Source organism: Amia ocellicauda, chromosome 1 (genome assembly GCF_036373705.1).
Source record: "Amia ocellicauda isolate fAmiCal2 chromosome 1, fAmiCal2.hap1, whole genome shotgun sequence".
In the NCBI taxonomy this organism is placed as follows: domain Eukaryota; kingdom Metazoa; phylum Chordata; class Actinopteri; order Amiiformes; family Amiidae; genus Amia; species Amia ocellicauda.
The window spans coordinates 56,574,703-56,596,849 of record NC_089850.1 but is presented as its reverse complement, the minus strand read 5'-3'; the positions used below and the strand labels follow the sequence as shown (position 1 = coordinate 56,596,849).

At 41.3% G+C, this 22,147-nt stretch overlaps 1 protein-coding gene across 1 annotated transcript in view; it reads left to right on the top strand.

Moving 5' to 3' along the window:
• The window catches only part of grik4 (glutamate receptor, ionotropic, kainate 4), a 342,628-nt gene that overhangs the window by 158,115 nt on the left and 162,366 nt on the right, over positions 1-22,147 (top strand). The window contains exon 3 of the mRNA XM_066710250.1: positions 13,810-13,943. Coding sequence (XP_066566347.1) covers positions 13,862-13,943 — 82 coding nt within the window. The 5' untranslated portion in view covers positions 13,810-13,861. The remainder of the gene's footprint in view (positions 1-13,809; positions 13,944-22,147) is intronic.

The following is a 22,147-nucleotide window of genomic DNA, read 5'->3' as shown; positions in this document are numbered from 1 at the left end:
GCGTCGCCGAGTCTTCAAGAGAACTGAGCGAAAGGTCAGGGAAGTGAAACACACATCAAGAGACAATTGAAGGCATGAATATATTAATTAATTACCGCCATAACGAGTTTTTTTTTTACAGCTCATTACAGACTCGACCTGTCGTCCCTCTAAAATGCCACGTCTTATTAGCTGAAGCGTTTCCATCTTATACTTTTCAGACAAAAATGCTAATTATGTGTAATTTAGTTTTGAAGTAATGTTGACTTCAGAACTTTTGAATAAACATGTTTTTTTTTTTAACTAGTTTTTTTTCAATTACCAATTAGATTTGACATGATAGAAAGAGGCCATGAAGAAAATTCGGTAAATTACACAATGCATACAATGCAATAGAACTGGCAATTGTCCTTTTCCTTTTTTATTTGAGGTTTATGCAATATACAAATACAGAATTAAGCCATTTTATTGATTCATAGTATTTCACAGATTTAAAATGAACAAAACACCATCATATCTTTTAGTAACATGCATTTACTCTTGTCTGTCGGCCGTTTGTAACCAGAAATCAAGTAATTGTTAAATGATTTAATACGTGCTGTTCAATGCTCCAAACTACATTTCTTTTCACACTTTTGAAACTGTATTTCCCTTCCAGTGCCATGCAAACCACACAACTAATGGAGAGATGCCCCCTGACGCCCCTTTGTCATATGAATTCAGTTTACAGATCTGACCATGAACGATATTGTTTTAGCAACTGATCAATCATGTGACCTGCTGTAGGAGAAGCTAAAGGGCATTCAAATCAAAACCAAATGAGCAGAAGACAATCTGAATAGCAGCGGAGACGGACGGCGGCATATCTGCGAATTCAAGCCTTTATACCTGAATGGATTCTTGTCAGATGTCTTCCCAAGACTCAGCTATCCATGTGTCAGTCAACACGGCCGCAGTGTGTACTTTATTTATTTGCAAAATTATTTATTCCTCCGTTCATTCATTCATTTTCGCCGTTACCTTTCATGAGGGAAATTGCATGGAATGGCTCTCTGATTACAGTGACTGAGAGCTGGGATGATCCGCTTGTCAGCAAGTTTACATGACCTAATGCTCTGCCTACCAAGTACCCCTCACTTCATTCCCCGGCCCAGGTAATGGCTCGGAAGCTTCTAGTTGGTACTTTTGAACCTGTCAACCTATCTGCCAGAACTGGCGGTGTATCAAAGTGTGACGGCGACTCGCAATCGCACGGAGCCGGGGGGCAATTAGCCGCGCGAGCGGGGAGCAGTATTTGATAGACTGTAATTAACACCCGGTGATAAAATATGGTTTTTACGCGTTCGCCTCGCACACAGTCTTGCTGTGGTGTTTTACAATCCTACCGGATGTGACAGAGGTTTACACAGTCGTTGCATTATTAATGACTGCGTACACTTGTGAGCCTGTGATGGAGTGGCTGTGAAATGGGACCCTGCTTGTTGAATCGGCCTAAACCATTCTTCGTTTTTTGTTCTTTTTAAAATGCATGTGAAGAGTGCAATTGTTTGTGGAGCAGATTATTTCTCTCAGTACTTTGTGTGTGCTTGATTGTGTAATAAACATAGTAATAACACTAGTAATAATACATAATAATGTTAAAGTCCAATTTATTATAATTAGTATTATGACTATTATAAGCATACGTATATGAGTATTATAAGAGATAAGTGTATGTTCATAGGAATGGTGTAGTGACTTGGTTGTTTACAGATCTGGATGTGTGCAAAGTTGAGCTCTGTTCAAAAGTACATACATGTGCTTATAGCATGTTATGTTCTTGTACATTTTTCTTTTTGTTAATGTCCACTTGTTGCTATGTATTTATCTTATTTGCTATAGATACTCATTTTTGTTCATGTTGGAAAAAGGTACAGCTATTTTATTTTAGGCATTTGAAGTTTTTATATCCTCCTTTTTGGGAAGAGACTGTGCCTCTTGGATGTTCTTTATCACTTTATTTATTAATAGAAAGTTGCCCTGAGAAGATTATTAGGAATAAATTACATGACTTCACCTCGTTGTGCTGTGTGTGGCGAAGGTGTCCTTTGCCGAGTCTCAAGGGGTTTGGGTGGGCCAACCGGGGATGGAGGTGGGGTGACAGAGTGGTGACAAATCCATGCATCTCTCTAGTCAATAGGCGCACAAGTCCCAACGGAGCCAGCTATCGATTTGCCATTTGTTTCATCACGCTCTCTCTGTCAGGGTGCTGCAAACACTCCCAACATCCAGTAATAGCGAAGCAATGAAGAAAGAGAATAGGTATTACTGCGCTCCCAGCCTGCTACCATTGGGACTTTATATACATTTTTTTTTCCCCGTTTCTTTCTCTGATTCTAACCTGTGGCGACAGGGGTCAGGGTAATGAGCTCGGGGGCGGGCTGGTCTTCCCGCAAACCTGCAGACTGGAAGATTGGCATGAAACTCTCAGTCATTGACAGTTCTTAAGCAATTCATTTCAAGGGCAAAGAGCACTGAGAAAAATGTGGCAAGAGAATAAAAGGGTGACGTGGTTGATCCATTGCAACAGTATTCGGGCAGGATATAGCGACTCGGCTGATGCGTCCAGTTCCTTCCTGTTCCATTTGGTTCGTTTGCTCATTTTGTAGGAAAATGAGTTTTTAAAATTCATTAACAAGTCACTAACCTTTACACCTTTACGACAAACTGGATATGATCTGGTGTTATCTATAGAGTGTATATTTCTGTTAAACTTCTTGAAGGAAGAGGGAGATGCCAATCTTAAATCCATTGCTTGTGTTTAGTTGTATTTTCTGATGAACCAGAAATCATTAGTATTCATTCAATGCAGTACCTGGGGGCGGGGGGAGAGTAAACAGGATCCTATGCTATACATACTAAAATACGATCGATGTGCTATAATTAATACATATTACCTGGGTGCTATTGGGTTTCCATGAGAGAAGAAATTATACCGATATTAAAAAAAAAACCTAAGCATTCATTGGCATTATATGGGAAAATAATTAATCACCTTTACACCACGTCAACAGATTTCTAATGTGTATTTTCTATTATGTTGGTTGATGGGAAATCAAACAAAAATAAAAATGTTGTTTCTCGTCACTTCTGTTCCACTGCTCTCAACATTATTCAAATCGAGGGCCGCAGCTCCGATAAATGTTTTGGTGTTGCACTCTCGATTTGAATAATGTTGAGCGAATGTCAAATGAAATGCACATTAAATCCGTATATATATATCCTTGTACTCACAGTGGTTTAAATCTGAGCGTTAGATAATAAAACAGTTTTCTTCGTTTCCCCGCAGTTTTATTCATTCGTTGGCTTCTGTCCCAATGTCAAAAAAGAGATGTCATTAAAGGAGGTACGGGGCATTTTCATTAGGTTTTCTTTTCTGCGATGCTTCATTGAATTTTAACAAGGTGCTGTATTGGTTTTTGATGGCGTTTATTTAGGGCGATTGCTACAATGTTTCAGGATACTGCAGCAACTTCAAATAATGCGTTACATAATGTTGCTAACTCACACACCTTAAGTAATTTTCCCTGCAGTGTGTGTGTGTTTTTTCCAGCAGTATTATGTCATCTTTGATATATTCATTTACATGACTTGAATCCTGATTCACCTGCCAACAAACCTGTTTCTCTCTTGATATTTCTCAGCACAGACCAGGAACTTTAAGGTCAGGTTGTTCACTTTGGTTTTAAGTCTTGTTTTTCAGTCACAGAGTAAGTCTTTAAAAGTCCAAGCTATTGATCAACAACTGATCTGTTCTGGCCCAGAATATACATTTAAGAAAGTGAGACTAGTGAGACTAATGTCGACTTAGTGAGCTATTTTCAACTGAGTATATGTCCCTATTTTCCAGGCCATACAATCAGACTAGACTCTCAGACTCTCTCCTTTGCTGCTGAAATTCGAGTATCCATTCAAACTAAAAGGCTGATGCAGATTTCTTTCATTTCTAACCTCCCTGATGTGCTTGAAAGCTTTTCCTCATAGCTCACAGACCCACTCTGCTGTCCCTTTTGTGCTGAGCACCTTTGCAGACGTATCCCAGTGACTAGGAGGGCAGAGGCATCTGTCCAGGGATAGATTTTCATGGAGCTGGACCTCTGCCCTAGTTCCTTGGCCTCCTGCTCACACACACTCACTCTACACTACATCTGTGGTAAAAGCCCAGTGGCCAGTCGCATTAACACTAGAAGCGCCGACATTTCAAACTACCTACAAGCGCCAAAACCGGTCACTGTAACCGATAGCTCTTTAACAGCTGCTATATGACAATCAAAGGCAAACCATCATATAAAACTCAGTTTTATTCATGAACATCAAATCCAACATTTACATAGCACAAATGTAGTATTTAAATTGAAATATGATCATTAAACATTAATAGTATTGCTATAAATAACAATGCACTTTTTTCTAAATGCACACACTGCGGTCAAAACATGAATAACTATATAGCCTACAATAAGCAAAAAGCTAAAAAAACGGCATACAATAAGATAATGAAACAAGTGTAAATGTAAAAATTGGAATAATGCTCAAAAGCAATATTTTATAGATATATAAAAAAAATATATAAATAACTATTGCATTTATCAAAACATAATTGTACATTAAAGTAAACATTTTCAACATCGTGTAAACTTTGTTTTCAACACACACTGCTTTTATTCACTGTAGCTTTGTATTTCAATAAACTATTTACTATATATTTAGCCTGCATACCTGACAGCTCGGGACAGTCCACACATGACATGTTTCTGCACTTTCCCTGCATGAGCTCGTACCTCACAATGCATTTTGACAGCCCTCTCCAGGTGAACGCTTTTACTCCAAGAAAATATAGCATCACAATAAATGCTCCTCCACTGATAATGTCCATGAATCATTATTTTGCATGCAATGTGCCTGCACTATTGCACTCTGTACTCAGTACAGTACAGTAAAAGCACTCGGTGCCATTTGGACCTGGCGTTTCACTCGCAATGTGTTCACAGCACTGGCACAAACCCACAAATCATCACTGTCATTCCCAGTATCACTGAGGCCCCTGAATCAGTCATGTTCATACACACGGCATTTACAAAACGAGCTCTCTTCAATCTACGTTTCGAATCCATGTTTATTTACGGGTAAGCACTGTATCCACTCAACTAGACTAGAGTAAGAAAACACCTGTAATGTGTGTGTTTTTCACGCACATGAAAGACTGGAGACAGGTAGAAATCGCCACTTGAGCGTAGGACTGACTGTATTGTAATGGGAAGGCAGGATTATGTGTTATATTGAGGTTTGTGAAACCAGCTGCATAACTTTCATTAGCATATCGACTTCAGTGTGTTAAGATATTTTGTGCAACACCCTTAACTTCAGATGTTTTATGCCACTCACTATAGTGCGGAACACCTTTCTGAGCACCCACACCAGATTTTCCTTTTTGCCCGACTATCAGTGTAAAAAGTACCATTCCTCCTGCTTTCTCCTACTGTGTCAGCGTGTTTATCGTTCCAGCACAAATGCTGAATGAAGCTGTAGGCTATGAAACAGCTTGGGCTCCCGGCTAGCAGCCAACAACAACCAAGAACCAAACAAAACAAATTACTATCATCTTAGTCCAAACAATTGGTTTCCAGGATTGTATCGGCTGTCAGTGCCTCAGTTTTCTCTCAGTCTGATGCTGGGATGCATGTCTATAATACATTCTTGGATTTAGTGGTTTGGAAGCAAGGAGGGAACCATTCCTATTTTAATTCACCAAATTATTTGCCACATGACTGTAACTCTTTATTTTTCGATGTACTCCAGACTGATCCGCAATCAAGCCCTCCTCCTCCTCCATCTGCGGCCGAACATTGCTCGGAAGTTGCTCTGAGTAACGGCATCATAAGGGGAATGGATTGGTCTCAGAAAATTATTTTTAAAGGAGTGGAAAGGTGCTTTACACAAAATGAAGCATAACGATTCAATAGCCACGATTCAGTGAGGATTCCAGAACATGATTTATTCTGTTTGTGAAATTCTGACTAAAACATACAGTATAGAAGGGAACTAATCCTTTTTATGTTGCTCGCATGTGCAGATTTGTTTAATACTGCGGTGGGAGTTTTCATTTTTTAAATAGGTTGTTGTTGTTGTTGTTGTTTTTGTTGTTATGTTTTGGGAACCAAATTAGCAATCTTACACAGTGAGCAAAACATAATTATATAAACAAAATAAATAACTGATTACTTTAGCTTTTGGGTACAAAACATTCACCCGCTTTACACAGGATGGTAAATAAAGGGGGCTGGTGAGGCACCATATAAAAGCAGAATTCTTCTTTCTGTGCAAGTGATTTCACTGTACACATCCATCACCATCAAAACATACTGAACGTGTCTTGAAGCTTGAGTGTATTGTGTTTGTCGGTTGGTAAGAGGGGCGGGGTAGACATTTTCTCTTAGCTTCTTAATTGAAACTTCAAAATTACAGAAAATAACTTACAGGTTAACTGTACAGGCTGATTTATACATTTGTTTTGTGTGAAATTGAAATGCGTCCAGCTAAGAGAGACTTTGGCAGAAGAAAAACAAAAACAAAATACGTGCAGACCTCTTTCCATTTGATTAAAATGTGTGTGAATATATTGTGGAAGCCCTTGTTGGAATCCGCCCAAACCAAACTGAAAATAATGTCCTTCCTCATAGTCCCTGTTTCCTCCCTAATACATTAGAGCAGCATAGTGCTTTTGGAGTCATAGACTGCTACAATTTAGGAAAGTAAAGGCTGAGCAAAGCTGGAGGTTTTTTAATCAAATGCTCTTGTGAGATCAATATGAATACATGTTCATAAATGATACAGTGCAGTGACATATTTTCACTTCAACAAGTGATTTTAATGGGCACTGGGAATGCATTCAAAGGTGTGTTTGATGGCTACTGAATCGCATTTGACAGCTTTGATATGTTCACAGCACATTCCTATTTGGTTGACAGCCATTACAAAGGCAAATGTGAGAATAATGAGAAATCGAGACTTAAGGAGAGATTTTCTTGTTAACTGGTGTCTGTGCCTCCAAATTGTACCTTAACTTCGAATGCCGCTGTTTCCAGGCAGCGTATGTACGTGTGCTTTGAATTGTGAGTGCAACGTGTTTTCTAAGCTAAAATCGGGTTTTCTGCCAGAAAATATTGCCTGATCTCTTCATCTGATCACGTGAATATGTGCGAAAAGCAGGGTATATAAATGGCTTCCAAATGATAGGTTGTCACATTCCATGAAGGCTTTTAATCCAAACACAGTGTCTTGTTAACGGAGGTAGAGTGCCCTTCGCAAACATATCAACCCAAAATACACATCCCAAGCCTCCCTGCACTTTCTGCACTTCCCCCTCCCCTCGTGCTTTTCTTTTGCATGTAAATAAAAACAGCAAGGCCATTTTTCACTCAGACATATGACTGCTGCATCGGTACTAACGTTTGAGCTTGTTTATTTATCATTTTCGAAATAGTAATAGGATGCCGGGTTGCAAAGTATTTCTCCGAGTTAGAAAACGCGGCCCGTATTTCCTTAGGCTATCAACGGGAGCTCACTCTGCAATCCGCCGAGTCCCCCCCGACCACTACCGAGCAGAAAACCAGGCTGAATTTAAACAAAAAAAGAAAAGATAGCAGGGAGTGTGTTTGTGTGGCCCCTCTGCCCCGCTGATTGGCTCTAGTCGCAAAGAAGGAAAATACAGGTCACTCGAGGACAACACGAGATGTTCCTTAATTACATCTCGGGTAGTACATCTCAACAACCCAGGGTTTCCCCAGGATTTCTATTTTCTCAGCCTCGAGAGTGCTTCTGCTGAATCCGAGTGCCGTGTCCTCTTTATTATCTGCCCTCTCCTCCGTCCTCTGACCTTGCTGGCAGCAGATCTGTCTCCCTTTCTTACGGACCGGGCTTTGTGTTTTGTTTTCCGTGGTGATCTGCTGCTCCACTCCACGGGGCACTCCGCCAGGCTTTCGGTTAATTGTGGGATTGTGCCGGACTGTGTGTGAGTCCCCAAGTGCTTGAGCAGGCTCTCCAAAGACTAGTCTTTCCATGTCTCTCGAACACCTCATTATCTGGCAGTGGTGGGTGGTAGGTTGTTATAGACTCACGTGTTAGGGGCGCAAAAGGGGAAGTGAGGTGGTGGGGTTGAATTTGTGTTTCCCACCTCATCGCAAGTGTGATCCGAGCTTGATGTGAACCCAGTGAGAAACGCGAAAGGCCACCGCTGAGCTGCAATGCTTACTTCTGTTCAAGTGGCAAAGGTTGTTTAACTATAGGGGCCAGCGTGTACGGAATATGTTTTCCCCGCCAGATTTAGTTTTTTCCCTGGGAGGTTTCGAAAGCTGTAAAGATCCATCGTTATTTATTAATTTCTTTTATATTCTGCCCAAGGACTCTGTCCAAGGCTGCTTGCAATTAAAAGGAATTGTAAACATGTTCGTAGCATGGAGGTTAAATATTGTACAGTGGCTTAAATATAGAATGTGAAGCAGCATAATATGACGACTTAAAATGCTGGTGGAGTGAAATGCAGTCAAGATACAGTGACTTTAGCATAAGATATAACCATCACAAGAACTTAAACCAAATGGAATGAGATTTTATCATCTGTTATGTATGGGGTGACGTGATATGAAATCAGTTATTACTGCTCAATTCTGTTCAACTTAATTTACCTGTACGATGCTGCTTCTCTTATCTTGATATTTTGTGCAGAAACAGAGTGATACTGATAATCTGCCTGTGGTATCTCACCAGTGTGACTCTTGCATTCCTTACTGGTTTGACATCCATTTTCCTGGTTCACCAAGAACAATAAGGTCATCATCTACCAAGCGTTTTCACTCCGGTTAATGTTTCTCCAAGCTTTATGTGGGATATAAATCTTTGGCCTGCCTATTTGTCAAAAACGACTCTTGGATGCTGAACAGTCATCTGTGTTCGCACCTGCAGCGCAACGCTTCTCTCCTCGCTCTGAGAGATTCAGATGGACCTTTGAAAGCTTCTCCCTTTCGATTGCCCCTCTGTCTCCCTGTCTGCCTCTCTGGCGCTGTCTGTGTGATCCAGTTATGTCATTACGTGGATTGTGGTATCTGGGGATAGACTTTAATGTTGTTCATTTGGGCAGTTTAATACCGTTTCACACAGCCGAGCTTTAGTTTGAAATGGTCTTTCGATGCCGAGGAGAAAACGGATAATCGTGTCTGTGATGGGTGATAGGTCTCTCTCTCCAATATCAGGGACATGATTTTACATGGTGGTTGTGCAGCCGTGTTGGTTGTGAGGTGTGTTTCCAGGCAAGCAAGACTTAAATGGCTTAGACTTTCCGCTTTTGAGAGAGGACGAGCCCATTGTTACTGGCACAGCTAGACAAAGAGCTAAGTGGCAAATAGCAATCCTGGCATACATTGTGTGATATGGAAGTTATTTGGTATATTTCTCTATCGTAATTATATTTGAATTTTAATAATGCAGGTATGCATGCACACTGGCTTTCTACACACAGGCTTTGTAATGTGTGTGAAAGGAGATGCACGCAGATGTAGTTCTCTAGTACAATAGGAAGAAAAAGCAGTGTGATCAATCACAATTACAGGAACTTGCAAAAATGTGTAGGTGAATGTAATCATCGTGTCGCTTTGTGATAAATCCCCCATTTCTCTCTCTCTCTCTCTTTTTTGTAATCGTTTGCAATATCCCCCATTGTGTGGTGTTGTTGCAGGACGTATGCATTGATAAGATGTATGTTGCATCTGATTGGTGGCGTGTGGTAATGAAGATTGATGGGGGTACAGTGATGCTTACATGGCATGTTTTATGGCCAAGCCTCTCAATCCACGGGCCACTTTCCTTTCAACACTTCCTGCTGGGCACCCACTGCCTCTTCCCCCCTACCGTTAAGACAGTTTTGGAGGCGTGGGTGGGGGGGATACAGTGCACTGCAGTGGATTTGATTTTGTGGTACTCTGCATCTTCCGTAGCTCTGAGATGAACTTCATTGCTAAAGACAAATGACAATCGGCGAGCAGCAGATAAGAAAAGCAATGACGGCATTCGATGCACAGCCCGGGAGCGGAGAGCGTTGGAGTAATCCAAAGATCAAATGAGACTTGCCTTTGGACTAGCGATGCTAATGCTGTTTTCACGCTGGTTGATGTTTTCAGCGTCTCCCAAGGAGCTCCTAGACTCTGCGGGGCTCGGCATTCCTCTCTGGAGTCCTTGTGTCAGGAGCCATGCTTTAACACACTTGTATCTGTATAAATGTAGTCACAGTGTGATGATTGCTGGACAGTGTGCACCCGCCAAGAGCTGGCAACTCTTCTCTCCTTGTATTACTTGTGCTTAAAGAATTGCGAATCGGAATCTATGAAAGTAAATGCCAAAAGTCATATTTTTTCCAAACATGTATTTATGACTCTTTATTGAGGCCAATTTCCTTCCGGTGCTTATTGACTTTGAATTATGGGATACGTTTCAGAAGGGTTTTCGCAAGAGTAATGCTCTGCTTTCGGCAGACTTTTCTTTTTAACAACAACGACATTTGTGAAAGAAGCTTATTTAAAACAACAACAAAAAGGCACATTACGGGAGATTGTTTCAAAGCTGGCATAGGGGTTGGCTGGTGAAGGCAGATGGAGGCGGGAGACATGTTGCCCCGTTGCTGATGAGCAGACATAAAACCATTCGGTAACCTCTACCCTGGCTCCATATCTGCCTGATATGAGTGATAACAGCCACTGGGCCCATTGCTACACAAGGTCATTTCCATTTTACACCATGTCTCGGCCATAAAAATCCATTGATCTCTCTCTGGCAGGCTCCCGTAATGGTAATACAAAACATTTGTACAGTGTCTTTCAATTACTGTCCCCAGGCGCTTTGCAGATTCCTCCAGCAAGGTGGATAGTACAAAATCAACAGGCTGTGTACCGAAATTGTCTTACTAAGCTTAACTTAGTAATTCCATGCTCCATTGAGAAAACCAATGAGCATTTAATTCACTAAAGCCACAGCCAGCTGATCTCGGTGTTACTGTATCAACTCGTGGCCAACTGTCGAGCTTCATTCCTTTGGAAATATTAAGAGCTTCTTCTCGTCCAGACTCAGTTCCCAACATTGTCAGAGGAAGGCTGAGGTAAACAAAACTATATGAGGTTTCTGTCTCCCTTGCTTTCTCTTTAATTTAAGAGATGTGTTATTGCAACCCCCTCCCCAACAAATAGGTGCTAGGCAATAGCAAATCATTTCAGTTATCTTGTCTGTGAGGGAAAGTTTACGTGTCTTAAGTCATTTCTTCGGATTAGTAGTGACACAGGAGGCATCAGAACATGACTGAACTCCTTCATGACTTCCTTCTCCCAGCCTAGGCTATATACATCCGAATAAACAAACTGGAACTGGAAACTTTGTGAGGTTTTGTTCTCTGACCCCTTCTAAAAATGCAAAGACTAGAGATGTTATTTATTTATTTATTTATTTATTTATTTATTTATGAACTGTCTGAGACCAGTCAGACTCAATTAAACCTGCTTTATAAACTTACAAATCAAAGTCACAAAGTGTGGAATGGATTAAAACAAAGGACAATTTAACACAATTGAGAAATTGTATAGTATTAAAGTACAGTGCAGCCTCAATGTATGAATGAATGAATGAATAATACATGTCAAGATCTTTCATATGCAGTTGCAGACAGAAGCATTGGAACCCTGTAAGTGAATTCAGCTGGATCACTGTCTTGGTTGGAGATATAAGTGCGTATACTTTTGCCTGCACCTGCTGCTGCAATAGGTGGGACAAGTTGATGCAGCTGGCTGTCCCAGCACTACAGCCCAGAGAAGCACTGACTGTGTGCTGGGGACATTGCTGACACTGTGCTGTGCAATTCTGAGGGAGTGCTCTGCAAGGGTCATCTGAAACAATTAAACTTAATTTGCGGTAATTAATTTTTAAGCAAATTGATTCAGCTTTGTGTATGTTTTTCTAATTTGTCATTTTCCCGCGATGATAAATGCCTTCCTGCTGCATTTGTGGCAGCTTGTCCGGTAATGAACTCTGTGGAAGGAGGGGGGGGTTGAGTGTGGAGAATGGCAGGCAGCTGCAGGGAGAGTCGGGGCTTAATAAGAAAGAAAACTGGAAGATTCAGAGCTGTGAACCTCAAGACTTTCGCGAGGAAGAAACAAACTAACACAAAACCAACAGGAAAAGTATTGAAGTGAAATAATTGGCTTGGAAACTGCTTTTTTTTCTTCTCTCTTAATGTTATTGCTTTGGGTTTTGTTTCCAGTGTACACCGGAGAAAAGAAATGTGACAAGAAAGATTGGTTTAAGGCTGTTTAGGGATTTTAAAGAATTTTGTGAGGTACAGAAGGTGTTCTCTTCTCCGATGCCCAGGGCTGCCATTACAGTCTACTTCGATAAATTGGTCCAGACTCCAAAAGAAAAAGAAAACCAATTTAATCTTTGCGAAACAGGTGGTTACCAAGTGCCACTGCTACACTTCTACAGCCATTATCTTAACCAAGCTTATTAAATCCGTTGGTACAGAATTTGACTATAATAGCATTCTTCAGATTTCCTAGACGGCAAGAGGTCTTCAGTTTCCGTGGATTTCTTTCTTCATGGAGTATTTTGATTGATTAAAAATTCAAAGTTTTCACCAGGAGCACTTCAGAGTGAACAAACAAGATGGTGAAAGAACGCAACTTCAATGTGTGTTGGTAGAGAGCAGTGCAGCAATGAGATCTAATGGAGGATCTGATGTCGCCAGACCCCTGTACATGCTAAACTATAGGTGTATGTCCTGTGTACAACACTGTTGTATCAGTGAGTTATCTTCATTGCCTGCTCTCTTCTGTTTTCTATAAAACTCTTTATACACACTGTGTGAGTGTACAAGTGAGCAGTATATTGCATTAATAAAAATGTCCAAAGCCCAGGCCCTAGAGGAATGACCCAGTGTAGCTCTACTTTGGACAGTTCTGCAGCCGTCTGCCAGAGCCACCGTTAGCTACTGTCCCTTGGGGGTTTTGTGTGTCCCTTTTTATTTATACACAATAAGTGTTGCAGAGTGCCCAAGGTTATTTATACACCTGCACTGACCTGGCGCTGTTCATACCGGCCTGGCGTCGGTGTTGAGAAACCGCAATTTCTCTGCGGTAAAATGGAAACTCTTTAAAAAACCTTTTGTTATTCACTTGGGAACTTTGCCACACTTATTGTGTTCAAGTCTTTCTTAATAGACAACTCTGTGCACTAAGCTTTTTTAAACTTTTCCATTTCATTCCTGTATACGTGTATTGTTTTTTGTGAAGTGTAACGTTTGAGGGGAATGACGTATGTATGTAAAAGTGAAACACAAACACATCCTACGCAGAGGGTAGTCGAGTGACGTATGTAGGCAATATAAATAATGCTTTAGAAATCATGAATGACTCCTTTCCTCGAGTGGTTTACCAAAGCAATTGCATATTCAACCACATAGCATACGTTAAAAATTCAAACCAGAGGGCTTCAACCAGCTCAAACAAACTGATCCTCTTGGGTGTAAATCAGTTTACGGAATGTGTTACATAGTTATGAAAATGTTCTGACAGGCTGTTGAAGCTCTGCAGCTTTTGTGACCACTTGTGTTGCCTCTGTTACGCTGTGTTTTCCAGGTATGTATCAAGGCGCTGTACTCTCGGGGGTGTATAGGACAGCACCCCGCTTTTTCAGGTCCGTGACTGTGCCGTGACGTGTGGTGTACAAGTGAATACTCTAGCATAGCTCTCTGTTGCGCAGGTGGCTATGACAGGGGGACACCCGGGGCAGGACCCATGAGGAGTCATAGAAGATGCTCACAGCCTGGGCGCCTCTGCTCTTCTTAGCGATGTGGGTGACGAGCATCGCTAGCAACCCTCTATCTCTGAGAATCGGTGAGTACCTCCCTCCCCCCCCGCCGCTATCCTGTGCCACTGTTTCACATAGCACACAATTCTGATGCGCAACCAGCGCCATTCTGTCGTCTTCTTGTCACGGTGAACTCTCAGCCTCCATTAATGTGCATCAGTCATTTGCGTTGCCTACAAATCTGTTCCCATCAAGCGATACCGATTGATATAAAATTAAATTCAATTAAACACCCAACCCTGCCCAGATTGCATGTGACAACAGGATTCAAAACGTTAAACCATTTAAAAGCATTGATGTATACAGAAGCAGCTGGTTGCGTAGATCGGTACATATGTAGATAGCTACGTGGATTATTAGTTTATTGGGTACGCACAAACGCACCTGTACAACGGCTCAGAATCAGAGTTTGAAAATGAGGTTTACCTAAGTATGGAACATAAATACTGCCAGCCAGCTCTGTATAAGACGTGATTTCACTCTGTGGATTTTGATTGGATCATCCCCTTGCAAAGGCAACCATATAGGTCTGACTAGCTGCGACAAAATATTCGAACCTCACCTCGTTTAACTTCATTTTCTGCCAAGTTGTTTAATAATCCTGACTTGAGTACAATAGTCTTCTCTGATTGAAATGTGTTGTTGCGACAGACCATATTACTCCAATCACAGTGGCGGTAAAGCAGCTGGGAATGGAGTGAAATGGAGCCATAATATGAAGATGTATATTAACAACAAAGAAATATTGACCCCCACACAGGTCAACTTTTACAAGAATCGTGCTGAAGACCTGTACTTAAGATTAAAGGGTAATCTGTCAACACCTCAACTGAAAGCATGTGGAAATATGAAAAATGTTAATGTTTTACACTTTTAATGGAGCGCCAAACTGTAGTAAGAGATGAAAGTATACGAAATAACATTTTGAGCCACACATTGGTCTGCTTCTTTTCAAAATAGACGAGGTAGAATTATTCCCTTTGATACATACAGAAGTAGGGACCTGTTTGAACCCTGTTTCATTCACCATTGTGTAAAACTGTAGTGTAAAAACTCTTTACTCTCCCCTGGCTTGCTATGGACTGCTGATGAAAGAAGGGGTGCTTGCTTTACAGTAGCATATACTTCTAAAAGCCGGCCCAGACTATCTGTTATCTGTGTTATGCTTAGGATGCGCAATGATTAATTCCCCCTCTCCGAGATGAGTCCAGGAGCGAGGCGGCAACACTGCGGCGCTCGCTGGGAGTCAGTGAGGTGGATGTTCGGCGCAGCGAGCCGGGTGAGAGCTCCGGAAATGCGATAACGCAAACGGCATGAAGAAACAGCGACCACTTCAATTTCCTCGTGCTCGAGAACTTATTTAAAACCGCATTTCATTTCAGCCGGGCAGAGATCAGATAACGGGCTGCAGTCCAATTTTAGACAGACACGCCGTCGCATGCAATGATCGTTGTTAAGTGTTCGCTGTGCTGTGGCGAGTTCAGGACGGCGAATGTATTTTTTTAATGCATGCATTAAATCGAATTAACACAAGACGGCTTCTGGTTTTCCGTGTATAATTAGTCAATTCTCATCCCCCTCTCTGTGATTTTTCCTCTTGCTCAGCTTTGTGCCTCTTTCTGAGCCCCTGCAAAGAAACGGTTATTTGTTTATGTGTCGTTTAGTTTGTCTAATTATGCCACGACAATCTGTTTTCTGCTCTGATGTGAAGCAAGTGGTTGTTCACTTTGCCTGAAAGATTGGTACATTAGCATCTAGGCTTTCATTTCCCCTCCCTGCTCTGTGTGTTATTGACTATAAAGTGATAGCACACACTGGGAATCGTGACTGGCTACAGCGATAATGATGCAAGGTGAATCCTTCAAAGGATAAAACTAGAATCATCCACAGGCTTATCCTATTGTTATGTAAAACTGGGCACACCAGTGTGTCCAAGCTCTGCTTGCATCAGGAAGGGGTTAATGGACTCAAACATATCTGTTGGTCTTATTCCTTTATTTGCACAGTTCAGTACAATAGGGGGCCATGTTTCCATTGAGTTCACAGTGGTGGGCCTACTTTCTATTCGCTCAAGTGATCTGGGCTCCATGTTTTGAATTCTCTAGCCAACACCCAGGTGACATAATTACTGCATTTAAAATCCCTCATATGATTCGTACTGCTGCTCTGAATTAAATAAGACAAGACCTGGATTTTTGGATATCATAGCTTGACTGGGTTAGAAAATGGTATCATCTTTGTAGATTTTGTGTCGCACACACACACATTGTAGCCCATTGTAGCAAAATAATTGTGCAGCCTTCCAGATACCCCTTCTGTAAAATCGATTTAAATATTTGACAAAGATGCTTGCTGCAGCGTTTCACTGGAGGCGGTCACCACATCACAGCCAATCTGGTTGGAATAAATAAGTTAAGACGCCTCGTTCTCGGTCTGTCTCCTTCCGAATTAATACAGCGCTGTGCGTAGTGCCCTGTAGCCGAGGTCACACATTAAAGCAAATGCTTTCAAACGTAATTGGCCGGGATGTATTCCCATTTGAGTTCTGTACGGCAAGTTTTTTCTTGCCTAATATATGTGTATGCCTCGTGTGCAATGTATGCAGTGAACACACCTATGGTATACATGAGGCGTCTTGCGTCACTGATACATTTGCAATGAAGAGGCTAGATCTTGGTGTCATACAGGTAGAAACTTGGAATAAAGAGAACCCGGTAATGATTGTTTTTTGGTGATAGCAGTGATCCTGTATTGATTAGTTAGATGATCAAGACAAAGTGAGAACACGGCAGATGACCATTCAAGGTTTCCAAAGTGGTTAATGCCGTAATAATTAATGGCAACCGGGCCGATTGATAAGGCCTCAACAACAAAATAGAATATCAAGACTTCAAGATTTCTACTGCAAACTAGTCTTTAATTCCCATGGATACTGAGCAGTTTGTGTTGTGAATGGTCTCTGCTTTGCCTTGAATCATACGTGTCTTTAAGCCATTCTCATAACAAAGGATGAAGATAGTGTAGTGGCGGGCACTTACGATAACCCCTTCAACTTTTTTTCTTCTTTATTTCTCTGCTGATGTCCTCACCAGGGTCGACTCACGGTATAAGCAATAAACATTTTCACAGCATTACACAATACAGTACATGCAATAATCACACATCCTAGTACAAAAGAGTTACAACAAGTACACAACACCGTACCGTAGGGGTAGAGTTGGCAAAAGAATCTAAATTATAGAAGTACGTACAGTCCAATTCAAAGTGCGACAAATACAGAAGTAATCCGGAGCAGACAGGGAGGATATTGTTCATGAAACTATTCCTGTTTATCGGTTATATCTTTTCAGAGGCTGCTGAACAGATTCAGCCTTGAGAAAAAACAAAGCATGCAGCTGATTGAACCGAATTAAGTGAGGATGCATTGCATAACTCCAGAGAAATCACCCGCAGCGTTCAACCAATTCAAAGAGATTATCATAGATCTATATGTATATATTTAAATAAGCATAATTACTTTTTATTGTTACTGTTAAACTGAAGGAATCACCAGACAGCATATTTAAAACTACATGTATTTGTTTGAAAGGTATGAGGGGAATAGAAAACAAAAATGCCCCTCTTGGTGGACAGATAGGGTGAAAAGGATTGTATGTAGTGCCTTATCCATCCCTTTTACATTACCAGGGACCAGCAAGGAAAGAATACTGCAGTGTGATCGCACGTTCCCGGACCCTCTGAAAGGAGAGGTCATCGAGCGGACAGAGGCTAGTTTTCTCCTGGAGAGCCGCTTTTATAAGAGCATAACAAGTAAAGGGAAGAGGCTCTGCCGATGATAAGCCACGCAGTGACTCGTGTCGTCTAAAAACTCCAGCCGGAGTCGTTGGCCGGTTAAAGAGGCAGTATAACAGATTGCAGTCCGGAAACGACTGATGCAATAGGACGGGAATGCGTTCTCCAGCAGTATACAGGTATGGTTTTGAGTCCTTGAAGATCAATTTCCACACTGCAATCTCCTCAGCTTACCACTGGTCCCGTATTTATTTTTAATGTCAAGCCGGTTTTTGTTTTTCCTGTCATTTTCTGTCATTATCCCGGTGCGATAGTTATGTGATCTCACATTAGCACCCACACAGAACGGAATCGAGAGCCTCTCCCAAAGACCGAGGAGATGCTGACCTCTGTGAATGTGTCTTTACCGGTCGGCTTCAGAGAGCAGCACAACACTAATGGGCTTCCCCTCAGATCGAACGCATGACATTACAGCGGATGACTTTGGAGGCTGTGTGACTTTTGAAAGCAGGGCCCTGATGTATTAAAATGAAAAGCTTAGACAGTATAAATGCTTCATGACACAGAAACACACCCTAGTCTTGTTCCTTTCATTATCTGACCCAGGTGGCAAACTGGGCAATGCCACTGCTGTAGAAGGGAGCCAGTTTTGATATAGCAGAGGTTTCTCAAAAACAGGAAATGTTCAATTTGTTTTCCCCTCCTTGAATATATGTATAATTTCCTAATAACTGAATATATTAACAGAGTATGACTACAGCCTGAATAACCTGGCCTCTATATTAAGATCAGTTTAAATCTGGGTTCATTTCCTTTCATAAAATACTATTTGCATGACAGATGTCACTGAATGGACATTTAACACTGAAATATACATCGTGTGCTGAAAACAAGAACAACAACAACATAAATCTCTTCCAGGTTTTCCCACGACTACACAGTGGGATGTTTTAAGTTGTGGAAGACTCTCCAGTATAACATGAACTCTCAAGATCCTGGTTTTTTTCATGGAGGTCAAGGATACCTACAAACTAGGGTCTTGTGCTTTTAAATGGAAATGGAGTCCAGGTTCAGGTGTGTCAGCCTCTGATACAAACAGCACTGTTGGACATTGGACTTCAAACAACCCTGACTTTACCGGAGCTACAGCACTAGTTACATTCCCTATTCAAATGGTGCCTCAGGCAGACGGAGTTCAGGTTCGCCCGACTTGACATGCAAATGGAAAACAAACATGAGGATTGAGAACATAAGAACATAAGAAAGTTTACAATCGAGAGGAGGCCATTCGCCCCATCGTGCTCGTTTGGTGTCCATTAATAACTAAGAGATCCAAGGATCCTATCCAGTCTGTTTTTGAATGTTCCCAAATTGTCTCTTCAGCCACATCGCTGGGGAGTTTGTTCAGATTGTGACACCTCTCTGTGTGAAGAAGTGTCTCCTGTTTTCTGTCTTGAATGCCTTGAAGCCCAATTTCCATTTGTGTCCCCAGGTGCGTGTGTCCCTGCTGATCTGGAAAAGCTCCTCTGTTTTGATGTGGTCAATGCCTTTAATGATTTTGAAGACTTGGATCAAGTCCCCACGTAGTCTCCTCTGTTCCAGGGTGAAAAGGTTCAGTTCCTCAGTCTCTCAGTAGGACTTTCTCTTCAGACCTGGAATAAGTCTGGTTGCTCTCCTCTGAACTGCCTCTAGAGCAGCAATATCTTTCTTGAAATGTGGAGCCCAGAACTGTTCTCAGTATCCAGATGAGCTCTAACTAGTGCATTGTACAGTCTGAACATCACTGCCCTTGTGCTCAATCCTACACTTTTGACAATATACCCTAGCATTGTGTTTGCCTTATTTTTTATTGCTTCCCCACATTGTTTGGATGGAGAAAGTGAGGAGTCCACGTAGACGACTAGGTCTTTCTCATGCGTTACTTCATCTAGTTCAATTCCTCCCATAGTTTAATTATGGTGGACATTTTTGTTACCTGCATGTAATACCTTGCTTGTCCATTTGATTGTTCGCGATCTGCTGAACGTGCGCTGCGCTGACCGTTCCCTTCTCCGTGCCGCGTGCCGCACTCTCACCACGGGGGTTATTTCTCCTCGGTAATTCCCCGTGGACCCGTAGGTCGCGACTGAACCTACGACCGCAGACGATCTGTCGTTTGTGACAATTTGCCAGCCGAGGGAGACCGATTTGGCCTGAGCGAAAGGGTAGTTTATCCTCGGCGTGATAGAGGCTGGTTTTGTAAAGTAAGACACTAATTATGGTTTGTGGAGTTTAGCGGTCAGATTTAAATCCTAATGAATGGAAGTAAGGGAAAATACTGGCACAAATATATTGTGTCACACAAGAGAGTGGAAGTCGACAATCTATGCCATCTAAAATAGTTTATCCAGCATCACACTTACACTCAAATTTTTGGAGAACTGTCATCTTCAGCACCATTTCATGTGCCTTGCAAACCTTCAAAACAAATCAAACAACATAAAACTAAACTAAAAAAAACAACAACTATTTATTAATAATTGTAAGTTCAGCTCTGTCTGATAAAGAGTCAGAAATTACCCCGTAGTAGAGCAGTCCTGTGGGCGGCTGCCTCGATGACTGTCATTAAGTGATTCAAACCCATTATTGCGCAAACAGTCTAAGCTGAAGTCCTGGTTTATTTGTTTGAGAGGCCCATTGCTAAGCAGGTAATGCCTTCAAAAGCATCAGTTCATATTATTCTGCAGTGCAGGTCTATATTATAGCTTTTATTTCTCTCTCCCTCTCATATTATTTCCCCTAGAGTTTTTTTTTTTTCCTTTGTCTTCATTCTCCACGCAAACCAAGCAGCGTATCGCTACTGCAAACTTAGGAGATCGATGCAAACAATGTTTATCTGCTCTGCAGTTAATCCTATCATAAAACAAAATAATACTGTCACACAAACACAAATAAATAAATAAATAAATAAGCTCCCGTAATTTTAAAGTATGGATTTTACATTTGAAAAGTATTAAAAAGACATTTTCCAAATTACTTTTTTTACTTTTTTTTATTTTTCCATTTATGTGTCAGGATGATGCCTTGTATGTGACCAAGTGAGGCAAATCAATGTGCAATGCAGTTTCTGTAAAGGACGTTCATCTTCAAAACAACTGTACTGTGGAATTGATGTGAATTAAGCTACAGGTTTAATTCACATTAAAGCTTTCTCACTGCTGATATAAATCTGCTCCCTGTTAGTTTGTCACTGCACTCTCTCACTATACAGACTTGTGAATCTCTTTCAGTCCAATTCATCTGAACGTACACTAGTTTCAGAACACCTCAGTTTTTTCCAGTTTTCATTGAAATTACGCAGTTTAATGTCTCGATGTGTTCTTTCTACAATGGAAATCAAATATTTTTCAGACAGTTCTTCCCAAAACTGTTGCAGAAGTTCCCACAAATGTGTTACACTTGTAGGTTGGTTTTTCTTTCACCCTTCTGTCCATTTCATCCCATGTTTTGGGTCATTATCTTGCTATAGGATGAACCCCTGACCAACTAGGCATATACCAGAGGGTATTGCATGGCGCTGCAAAATGCTGTGGTAGCCGTTGTGGTTTAGGGTGCCACTCACTTTGTGCAAGTCGCCAACTCTGGATCCAGCAAAAGAGCCCCAGACCATCACTTCCTCTATGTTTGACAGTTGGTGTCACACACTGAGGAACCATCCTTTCGCCTACACAAAAGTTTTCAAATTTTGATTAATTGGTCCATAAGACCTTCTTCCAGTCTTCAGTAGTCCACTGGTGGTGCTTCATGGCCCAGGCAAGCCCCTTTTTCTTATTTTGCCATCTTAGCAATGGCTTTCTTGCTGCCACTCACCCTGTCAAACCTGCAGCTCGAGTTCTTCTCTTCACAGTTGAACCTGATACTTGCTTACTTCGACCAGTGTTAAGCTGTGCTTGAAGCTGTTGTCCTGTGAGCTGCCTGTCACGCAAGCTGTTGACTCTAAGAAACGTGTCTTCTGATTCTGTTGTGGCTTTGGGTCTTCCAGACCTATTCCTGTCAGTTTCCTCCAGTTTCCTAGTGCCTTTTGATGGTGTAGGAAACTGTACTTAAAAACTGCATAAATGTCAATAAAAACTTTAAAAACAGGGGTGTTCTAAAACTTTAGACTGAAACAGCATTTGTAAATCACTTACACTACCGGTGAAAAGTTTTAGAACCTCAATTTTTCCAGTTTATCTTGAAATGTACGCAGTTTAATGTCCCAATGTACTATGAAATTAAAGCATAGAACAAATAAACAATTGGAGATAAAAAATAAATTATGGAATCGTTTTGTTTAACAAAATGTAACCCCTTAAGCTGACAACCCCCTCTGGTACCTTTAAAAGGGCACCAAATCTGTGTGCTTCTCCTTAATCCCATGTGCACTCTTCAATGTTGTGTTGTTTGCCAAGTGTTTGGT